This window comes from Rhinopithecus bieti, unplaced genomic scaffold (assembly GCF_001698545.2).
Source record: "Rhinopithecus bieti isolate Rb0 unplaced genomic scaffold, ASM169854v2 scaffold_19482, whole genome shotgun sequence".
Taxonomy (NCBI): domain Eukaryota; kingdom Metazoa; phylum Chordata; class Mammalia; order Primates; family Cercopithecidae; genus Rhinopithecus; species Rhinopithecus bieti.
This window is the reverse complement of record NW_016809768.1, coordinates 121,191-132,646: the sequence shown is the minus strand read 5'-3', so window position 1 is coordinate 132,646 and position 11,456 is coordinate 121,191. Positions and strand designations below refer to the sequence as shown.

The 11,456-nt window shown below is 38.3% G+C and overlaps 1 protein-coding gene across 10 annotated transcripts in view; it reads left to right on the top strand.

The window, feature by feature from the left end:
- Window positions 1-11,240, top strand: part of RBM44 (RNA binding motif protein 44) — a 38,115-nt gene extending 26,875 nt beyond the window's left edge. For 9 of the 10 annotated variants that reach the window (XM_017890301.1, XM_017890299.1, XM_017890298.1 and 6 more), the window contains 3 exons: window positions 3,064-3,209; window positions 3,345-3,490; window positions 10,835-11,240. In XM_017890301.1, coding sequence (XP_017745790.1) covers window positions 3,064-3,209; window positions 3,345-3,468 — 270 coding nt within the window. In that variant the 3' untranslated portion in view covers window positions 3,469-3,490; window positions 10,835-11,240. Of the gene's footprint in view, window positions 1-3,063; window positions 3,210-3,344; window positions 3,491-10,834 lie in introns of those variants that run through there. The other variant, XR_001888821.1, reaches the window with a different exon arrangement.
- Window positions 11,241-11,456: the final 216 nt, after the last annotated feature.

Here is an 11,456-nt window from a genome sequence, read left to right as displayed (position 1 = left end):
AAAAAAAAAAAAAAAAAAAAGAATCAATACTTGTTGAATAAATGAATCTAATTTTTTCCCTTAATAAGATAAAGTGATCTCTTCTAACTGTGTCCTTTATCCAGTCCTTTCCTCATTCCTGGAATTATCACATTCCTTTTCTATACCATTAGCAACTCCACTTCCACTCACAAACCTTATCCTCTACTCAAAGTCAGGCCCAGCCCTTCCTAATCCTGACAGGATTTTCACTTGACCTTGCATTCCTCTAACTTTACCATCCTTATTTGTCCTATGTGTTTTTTTTGTTGTTTTGGGGGAGTTTTTTGTTTTTATTTTTTTGTTTTGTTTTGTTTTATTTGTTTGAGACAGAGTCTCACTCTGTCGCCCAGGCTGGAGTGCAGTGGCGCAATCTCAGTTCACTGCAACCTCTGCCTCCTGGGTTCAAGCAATTCTCCTTCCTTTACCTCCTGAGTAGCTGGGATTATAGGAACCTACTACCTTGCCTGGCTAATTTTTTTGTGTTTTTAGTACAGATTTGGTTTCACCATGTTGGCCAGGCTCATCTTGAATTCCCAACCTCAAGTCATCTGCTCGCCTCAGCCTCCCAAAATGCTGGGATTACTGGCCTGAGCCACCACACCCAGCCTGTCCTATGTTTTTATTGCCAAAGTTCTCAATCAAGTAGCTTATATTCAATGTCTGTTTCTTTGCTTCTCTGTTGTCCTGATAATCTGACTTCAGTCTCTAAAATTTTACCTAAACGGCCCTTTTCATAAGGCACTAGTGACCTTGTATTTGTCTTTCCCTCATCTGCCTTCCTCTTGACTACTTTGCCTGTTTGACACTGTTCATCCCTTTCTTGAAACTTTTCCTTTCATCTCAGTGACCCTTCATGTGTGGGATTGATTTGTTTGGTACATAGCCTCAATCTACAGCAGGAAGGAAGGAAACAAAGTGCAGTGAAGCTGCGTGGGGCCCTGAGCTGCAGCTGTGGGATCTGTGGCTCTCCCTTTCCTCTCTTGTGTAGCACATGTGGTCTCCTGCCTCTGCTCTCCGTGTGCTCATTCCCCTTATTCCCCTCTCTCTACACACTGCTTTTCTCTGCTCATGACTGCTTTCTTCCCCCATTTGGCTTTGTTTGGCTTGATTCTAACTCTGTATGTTCAATTCAAGTCCCTGTGATATGATTAATTAATGTGCTTCATGTTCTAATTTCAGTCTTTTTTTTTTTTTTTTTTTTTTTCCTGAGACAGGATCTCACTCTGTCACCCAAGCCGGGGTGCAGTGGCACAACCACAGCTTACTGTAGCCTTAAAGTCCTGGGCTCAAGCAATCCTCCCACCTCAGCTTCCCAAGTAGTTGGGACTGCAGGTGTGTCATCATGTCCAGCTAATTTTTGTATTTTTCTGTAGAGACCAGGTCATGCTATGTTGCCCAGGCTGGTCCCAAACTCCTGTCCTCAAGTGATCCTTCCACCTTGGCCTCCCAAAGTGCTGGGATTGCAGGTGTGAGCCACCACACCCTGCTAATTCCACATGCTTTAGACAGGAAATTGAATTGATCCAAGCTGTGATTTTGATGTTCATTAGCTCAGGCAGCAACACTCTTGATCCTGTCAGCTGTGGCAGTGGGCCATGGGGTTGAGATAGGGATGTTATAAAGAGGGCCATACGGGCTATTGGTATATGGATCGGGAAGTTCCTGTAACTATCTTTGTTAAACTATACTCCAAGTTCTCTTTCCTTTCTAGCAATTTCTTGTTCCCATGTTCTTTTTCTGATTCTCCACATTTATTTATTCTATTCATTCATTTAGAAAATATTGATTATCTACAATGAAAAGCAGAATCATAGTGATTAATAAACACTCTTAGATTCATAACCTGGCTTTGCCACTTACTCACCATGTTACTCTGGAAAAGTAACCTAACCTTTCCATTTCTGAGCTTCCTTATCGTAAAATGGAGATAAGAGCCATTACCTCACAAATGTTGACGAGCTTAAATGAGCTTACCACAGAAAAATTTTTAGAACAGTGCCTACCTTGGAAGATGTACCCAGAAAACATTAGCTGTTGTTGTTATTACTTACCAATAATTTGACTTCTTTCTTGGAGAACATATTCTTTCTTGGAGAGCACTTACTTCAACTGTCACTTAAACTATTGTATCCCAAACTTTTTATGTATTAAACAAATAGTTATTACGTACCAACTGTGTACACTATTCTAGGCACTGGGAAAGCAACAATGAATAAAACAGACAAAAATCTGTGCTCTTAAGGAGCTTAAATCTAGTGAGGGAGTTAAGGCAATAAACAAGCAAGTGAAAGATATAATGTTCTGATGTGAAAGGTCCAGTATATTATGTGTCTTGCCCTTCATCGAGGCTTTGAAGTCTGAATCCTTCCTTTATAGAACTCTTATGGTATTTACAGTGATTTTCTACAATTTATAGCCTACTTGCATTGTTAACAGTAACTAATTGGTCATTTCAATTTTGTCTCTTTGCAAATGGAGAGGACTCTGTTTTATATCACTATAGTTTTTCCCGCGCAGCATGTAGTGCACTTCTGGGCATACAATTTGTATTCATTACATACAGCATATAGTAAATATGATGTAAAATATCTCTAATTACTGTGTAGCCTTTCTTAGGTTGGTTAAGAGAATTAAGCCTTAATGCCCTAAGCCTAAAACACTTATTTAATGAATGAATCTCTCTCCTGTGCATCTAAAATGAAACTAGTTATATCCTATCTTTGGGAGAATTGAGAAAGTAGTTACATCATTTTCTGTGTTCTATGGTTCAGATGAGACATCTGGTTGAGAAAGGCTTATTTAGACATAGCCTCGTATACTTTATCAGAAAGAAAAAATGTTGGGTATGTTTTGTAGTATATGGCCCTGAAACACAGCCCAAGTAAATGCAATTGATACAAATAATCCCAGGTTAAAGTAAACTTTTAAGGAATTTTTATTTTATTATTTTAATTTTCAAATATATTATTATTGAATAAGCTGTATTGTCTTTATGTAATGGTCCTTACTGATTTTAAGAAAACTTTTTAAATGCTTATTTAGGGTGACAAGAAGAATTGTAAGCAGATTGAATCTGCTAAATTATTACCTGATACACCTGTTCAATTCATACCTCCAACTACGTTGAACCTTCGTAGCTTTACCAAGATCATAAAGAAACTGGCTGAACTGCATCCAGAAGTCAGCAGGTAATAACCAAAATTATATTTTAACTGGTTTAAAACTTTTGTGTAAAAATATAGTTCAAGTTAATAACTTAGATATATTCAGAATGTGTTCCTTTGGAAAAGACAAATAAATACGTATGTTTTCCTTTTGCATAGAGACCATATTATAAATGCGCTTCAGGAAGTGAGAATAAGACATAAAGGTTTTCTGAATGGCTTATCTATTAATACTATCGTGGAGATGACTTCATCTCTTCTGAAAAACTCTGCTTCCAGTTAGGAATTCAAAAAACAATAAAGAGGTAAAGCAACCATATTCTTTCATATTTGAATATTACTTAAAATTTATAAGCTATTGATTTCATTTTCTTTTTACATAAAAAAATTAAATTTAAAATAATAATATAATCACAAAATAACATGAAGTTTTAAAACAAGCATACTGTAATTAACTACTAATGCAAAACTAATTACCCTAAAATGGACTGGCTTAAACAACACTCATAAACTCACAGTTTGCAGGTCAGGATTCAGGAGTGACTTAGTCAGGTGGTTTTAGCTCAGGGTTTTTCATGTTGCAGTCAAGATGTTGGCCTGGACTGTAGTCATTCAGAGGCGTCACTGAGACCAGAGGATCTGCTTCTCAGGGGGCTCATTCACATGTCTGTTGGCAAGAGGCCTCAGTTCCTCACCACATAGGCCCTTCCATAAGGCTCTTCAAATGTCTTTGCATCATGGCAGCTGGCTTCCCCTAAGCAAGAGAGAGACAGCAAGATGGAAACTGCGTTGTCTTGTATTATCTACCCTCAGTAGTCGCTGATACTGCAATTTTTACATATCAAAGGTTTGTGGCAACCCTGCATCAAGCAAGTCTATCAGCGCCATTTTCCAACAATGTGTACCCACTTTGTGTCACATTTTGGTAATTCATACAACATTTCAAACTCTTTTATGACACCTGTTATGGTGATTGTGATCAGTGATCTTTGGTTACTATTGTAATTATTTTGGGGCACTTTGAACTGCACCCATATAAAACAGCAACTTTTATAAATGTGTGTGTTCTGACCACTCTAGTCACTGGCTGTTTCCCCATCTCTTTCCCTCTCTTTGGTCCTCCCTATTCCTTGAGACACAATACTGAAATTAGGCCAACTGATAACCCTACAATGACCTATTAGTATTCCAGTGAAAGAAAGAGTCACTTGCTCACTTTAAATCGAAAGCTAGACATGATTAAGCTTAGTGAGGAAGGCATGTCAAAAGCCAAGATAGGCTGAAAACTAGGCCTTTTGTACCAGTTAGCCACGTGGTTCATTGTTGTGAAGCCAATGAGGAAAAGTTCTTGATGGAGATTACAAATGCTACTCCAGTGGACACAAGAATGATAACAAAGTGAAACAACCTTATTGCCAATATGGTGAAAATTTTAGTAGTCTATATAGAAGATCATAGCAGCCACAACGTTGCCTTAAGCCAAAGCGTAATCAGTGCAAGGACCTCTTTTCCATTATTTGAAGGTGATGAGAGAGGAGAGGAAGCTGAGGAAGGAAAGTGTGAAGCTAACAGAGGGTTAGGTTAGTTCATGAGGTTTAAAGAAATAAGCCATCTTTTTTTTTTTTTCCCTGAGATTTTGGTGCACCCATCACCGAAGCCCTGAGCAGTGTACACTATACCCAACATGTAGTCTTCTATCCTTCACCTCACTGCCACCCTTTCTTCCAGCCCTCAAAGTCCAATGTATCATTCTAAGAAGTCGTCTTTGTAACAAAAGTACAATGTGAAGCAGCAAATGCTGATGCAAGATGCCCAGAAGATCTAGGTTAGATAATTGATGACGGTAGCCACACTAAACAGCAGATTTTCAGTGTAGAAGAAATAGCCATCTACTGAAAGTAGATGCCATCAGGGACTTTCACAGCTCGAGAGGAAAAGTCAATTCCTAGTTTCAAAAGACAGGCAAGCTCTCTTATTAGGGGCTAATGCAGCTGTTGACTTTAAGTTCAAGCTGATGCTCATTTACCATTCTGAAAATCCAAGGGCCCTTAGGAATTAACACTAAATCTACTGTGCCTCCACTCTATGAATGGAACAACAAAGCCTGGATGACAACACGTCTGTTTATAGCATGGAGGTTTTTTGGGTTTTGTTCTTTTTTTAGAGATAGGGTCTTGCTGTCACCCAGGCTGGAGTGCAGTGACACAATCATAGCTCACTGCAACCCTAAACTCCTGGACTCAAAAGATCCTCCTGCCTCAGTCTCCTAAGTGCTAGAACCAGAGTAGGTACACGCCACCATTCCCTGCTACTTTCTTTTTAAATTTCAACCTTTCGGCCGGGCACAGTGGCTCACACCTGTAATCCCAGAACTTTGGGAGGCCGAGGCAGACGGATCACGAGATCAAGAGATCGAGACCATCCTGGCCAACATGGTGAAATCCCGTCTCTACTAAAAATACAAAAATTAGCTGGGCATGGTGGCGGGCGCCTGTAGTCCCAGCTACTCGGGAGGCTGAGGCAAGAGAATCACTTGAACCTGGGAGGCAGAAATTGCAGTGAGCTGAGATCGCACCACTGCACTCCAGCCTGGCGACAGAGCAAGACTCCATCTCAAAAAAAAAAAAAAAATTAAACTCTTTGTAGAGACAGGGTCTCACCTTTGTTGCTCAGGCTGGTCTCATATTCCTGGCCTTAAGCAATTCTCCCACGTTAGCCTCCCAAAGTGCTAGGGATTACAGGCATGAGCCACTGAGCCTAGCCTGTAGCATAGTTTACTGAATCCCTGGACTCAAGCAGTTCTCCTGACTCAGCCTCCCTCAGTAGCTGGGTTTACAGGCACATACCACCATGCCAGGATAATTTTTTTTTTTTTTAGAGTTGGGGTCTTACCATGTTACCCAGGCTGGTTTACTGAATCTTTTAAGCTCACTATTGAGACCTACTACTCAGAAAAAAAAAAAGATTTCTTTCAAAATATTATTGCTCATTGACAATGCTCTTAGTCACCAAGAACTCTGATGGAGATGTAGAAGGAAATTAATGGGTTTTTTTAATGCCTGCTAACACAATATCCATTCTGCAGCCCATGGATCAAGGAGTAATTTTGACTCAAGTCTTAAATATTTAAGAAATACATTTCATAAGGTTATAGCTGCCATAGCTGATTCTGTAATGGATCTGGGCAAAGTAAATTGAAAACTTTATGGAAAGGAGTCACCATTCTAGATGCCATTAAGAATATGTATTATTCATGAGAGGAGGTAAAAATATCAACATTCACAAGAGTTTAGAAAAAGCTGAATCCAACTCATGGATGACTTTAAGGGGTTCAAGACTTCAGTGGAGGAAGTAACTGCTGATGTGGTAGACATAGCAAGACAATTCAAATTCGAAGTGGAGCCTGAAGATGTGACTGAATTGCTGCAACTTCATGATAAAATTTGAATGGATGAGAAGTTCCTTATTATGGATGAGCAAAGAAAGTACTTTCTTTTTTTTATTATTTGTTCTTTTTGTAGAAATGGGATCTTGTTATTTTTCTCAGGCTGGTCTCAAACTTCTGGCCTCAAGCAATTCTCCCACTCAGCCTCCAAAAGTGCTGGGATTACAGGTGTAAGCCACTGTGCCCAGCCCAGAAAACGCTTTCTTGAGATGCAGTCTACTACTGGTGAATATGCTGTGAACATTGTTGAAATAACAACAAAGGATTTGGAATAGTACATAAACTTAGGTGATAAAGCAGTGGCAAAGTTTGAGGGGATTAAGTACCCATTCGGTGTTTAAAAAAAAAGTTTAAGGAAATTGACTCCAATTTTGAAAGAAGTTCTACTCTGGGTAAAATGCTATCATACAGAATCTCAAGCTACAGAGAAATCTTTTGTGAATGAAAGAGTCAGTTGATGCAGCAAACTTCATCGTTGTCTTATTTTAAGAAGTTGCCATAGCCACTCCAGCCTTCAGCATGACATGAGTACATCAGAGAAAACTGCTTGAAAATTAAAGCCTAAAAGAACTATAAAGCAGCTGGAGGGATAAAGTTTACCTTAAGAGTGTAATAGTTAGATTCACAGCTGACTCTCACTCAACAGAAGTCACCAAATAATTCTCCAAGCCCAAAGCTCTAGACCCAGGAAAAGAGCCTTCAAAAATAAATGTAAAATAACTATCATGCAAATTTAAAAAACTAAGATAATTTGTTACTTTAGAAGAAGCCCTACTCTAAATACCAGAATGTTCTCTGGGAAAAAAGTGATTTTAAATGAAAGGTCAGAGGTACAGGAGAAATGAAGATCAACGAAGAGTAAATATGTGGTAGGTCTCAATCAATATTGGCGGTAGAAAACAAAAATAATGATTTTTATAGGTTCTAATGTAATTAAAATACATGATAATACTAATACATAAGTTGAGAGGGGATTAAGTATTCTTACTATTCTAAACACCTTGCAGTTTGGGAAGAGAGTAAGATGCTCTGTGTTGGGGGTACTCAAGACCACCCAAGCTTCATTATATGCTAGGAGGACTCACGTAACTCAGGACATAGATGTATTCATGGCTGTGATTTATTACAGCAACAAAATACGAAGCAAAATCAGCAAAGGGAAAAGGTACATAAGGTGAAGTCTGGAGGAAACAGGCTTCCAAGAGTCCTCTTCCAGTGGAATCACACAGGATGTGCTTAATTTCAATGAATTGTGACACCTATAAAATGCTGTCTACCAGGGAAACTCATTAAAGACTCAGTGCCCAAGGATTTTACTGGGGGTTGGTCATGTAGTTGCCCTCTGCCTAGCACATACTATAGCTCCAGACTGTCAGGGAGCAGCAATTCAGCATAAACCACATTGTATAGCAGTTTTAGTATAGTGAGGCACTCATCACTTCTGGAAATGGTGGGAAACCCCACCCCAAAATCCCAAGTTCCTAGATATCAGCCAGGGGCCAACCTTGCAAGCAGATCTTTCTAAGGATGGCAGTCTCAGGACTGCTACATTAATTATTTTTCTACACATATGCCAGTTGATATCAGAACAAAGAATCCATGTTGTAAATTTGGGGGCAACTACTAAAAGAACAATTTTTTGTGGAGGAGGGTTGTTTGTTTTTGTTTTTTGTTTTTTGTTTTGAGATGGAGTCTTGCTTAGTCTCCCAGGCTGGAGTACAGTGGCATGATCTCAGCTCGCTGCAACCTCTGCCTCCCAAGTAGCTGAGACTACAGTCACCCGCCACCACGCCCAGCTAATTTTTGTATTTTTAATAGAGATGGGATTTCACCATGTTGGCCAGGATGGTCTCGATCTCTTGACCTCGTGATCCACCCGCCTCAGCCTCCCAAAATGCTAGGATTACAGGCATGAGCTACCGCGCCCGGCCCCTAAAAGAACAGTTTTCGAAAGCATACAGAAAATGAAGTTGGACCTTTACCTTACACCATATCCGAAAATCAACTAAAATGAATCAACAACTTGAACATGAGTTAAAATTATAAAACTCTTAGAAGAAAACAGTGGAAAACTTTCGCAGCATTGGATTTAGCACTGATTTGGATATGGCAACAAAAGCATGGACAACAAAAGAAAAGATACATGTATTAGACTTCATCAAAATCAAAAACTTGAACATCAAAGGACACTATCGAAAGAGTGAAAAGGCAGCCCATAGAATGAGAAAGTATTTATAAATCATATATCTGATAAGGGGTTAATACCCAGAATAGGCTGGGGAGGAGGTGGCTCACGCCAGTAATCCCAACACTTTGGGAGGCAGAGGCAGGCAAATCACTTGAGGCCAGGAATTCAAAACCAGCCTGGGAAACATGGTGAAACCCCATCTCCTCAAAAAATATGAAAATTAGCCAAGCATGATAGCACATACCTATTGTCCTAGCTACTCAGGAGGCTGAAGTGAAGGGTCCCTTGAGCCTGGGAGGCAGAAGTTGCAGTGAGCTGAGATTACGCCACTGCACTCCAGCCTGGGTGATAAAGCAAGACTATCTCATAAATAAATAAATAAATAAATAAATAAATAAATAAATAAAAACAGGCACACAGACCAATGGAACAGAATAGAAAACTCAGAAAATAATGCACACTTACAACAGTCTGATCTTCAACAAAGTCAACAAAAACAAGCAATGGAGAAAGGACTCCCTGTATTCAATAAATGGTGCTGGGAAAACTGGTTAGCCATATGCAGAAGACTGAAACTAGACCCCTTCCTTACACCATACACAAAAATCAACTCAACATGGATTAAAGACTTAAATGCACAGTCTAAAACTTATAAAAACCCTTGAAGAAAAACCTAAGAATTACCATTCTGGACAGTAGGACAATTACATTCTGGCCAAGATTTCATGATGAAGATGCCAAAAGCAATTACAACAAAAACAAAAATTGACAAGTGGGACCTAATTAAACTAAAGAACTGTGCACAGCAAAAGAAACTCAACAGAGTAAACAGATAACCCACAGAATATGAGAAAATATTTGCAAACTATGCATCTGACAAAAGTCTAATATCCAGAATCTGTAAGGAACTTAAATTAACAGGAAAAAAAACCCATTAAAAAATGGGTGAAGGATGTGAACAGACATTTCTCAAAAGAATACATTCACCTGGCCAACAAGCGTATGAAAAAATGCTCAGTATCACTAATCATTGGAGAAATGCAAGTCAGAACCACAAGATACCATCTTATACCAGTCAGAATGGCTATTATTAAATAAAGTCAAAAAATAACAGATGCTGACAAGGTTGTAGAGAAAAGGGAATGCCTATGCACTGTTGGTGGGAATGTAAATTAGTTCAGTCATTGTAGAAAGCAGTTTGGTAATTCCTCAAAGAATTTAAAACAGAACTACCATTCGGGCCAGCAATCCCATTGTTGAATATATGCCCAAAGGAATGTAAATCATTGTACCATAAAGATACATGCATGTGTATATTTATCACAGCACTATTCACAATAGCAGAGACATGAAATCAACCTAAATGCTCATCAGTGGTAGACTGGATAAAGAGAAGTGTATGTATACACCATGGAGTACTATGCAGCCATAAAAAAGAACGAGATGATGTGCTTTGCAGCAGTATGGATGAAGCTGGAGGCCATTATCAAGCAAACTAATGCAAGAACAGAAAACCAAATACCACGTGTTCTAATTTTTAAATGGGAGCTAAACTTTGAGTACGCATGGACAAAGAAGGGAACAGCAGACACTGGAGCCTACTTAAGGGTAGATGGTAGGAGGACGGTGAGGATCAAGAAACTACCTATCTGGTACCACGGTTATTACCTGGATGATGAAATAATCTATACGCTAAACCCCACAACATGTAAATTATCTATATATAACGAACCTGCACATATGCCCCTGAAACTAAAATAGAAGTTTAAAATAAAATATCTTATTTTTCTTTATCAAAATAAAATTAGAGGCATGTGAAAGAAATATTAGAGTTAAAATGATTGCTAGATACAAAGACAGTACCCAAAAATTAATTGCAATTCTCACTATCCATGATTAAGAAAAATGAAATTTGTTAAAAGATATTATAGTACCATTAAAAACAAGTGCCTGGGAATGTATTTAACAAAAGATACTCAACAATCATTGTTGATTTCTCCTTTCTTTTGATTCTAGAACTTCCTTGGAAAGTGTGTCTCCTCCTTCAGAGAATGTTCTACAGCACTTAGGAAAAAGTAGTAATAGCACGATGATGTAATTAGGCTGTGTAAATGGGCTAAGCTGTTAAAATATTCTACTTTATAGCCCTCCTCTAAAATCGAGCAGCAGTTGTCTATACAATATTAAAGATCTCTGTATATTTAAAGTTAAAATATAATTTTAATAAGTTTTAAAATTTTTTATTTCAATCTTGTTGTTTAGAACATCAGGGTGCATATTTGGGATCTAAAGAAATGGTCTTGTCCATTTTAAAAACCTTTATTAAGTCACTTTTAAAATATATTGACCAAGAAAGAGGTTTGTTGTTATATCAATGTTTGTGAAATTATTTCCATACATAAAAAAAGGTAATTTACCTGAACTTTGTCTTAAGACTCTTATATTGGATTATAGGATAACAGATAAACTGTATAGATACATTCAGTATCATACAACATTTTGGAATGTGTATGCTTTCAGACTTCCAATATAATTAAATTACGTCATGATACATTTCATGCATTTTTATGATTTCAGTATAAAACATTCAGGTGCGTTAGCCATTTTCGCTGGGAAGGGTTAACTTGTATGTGCTTTG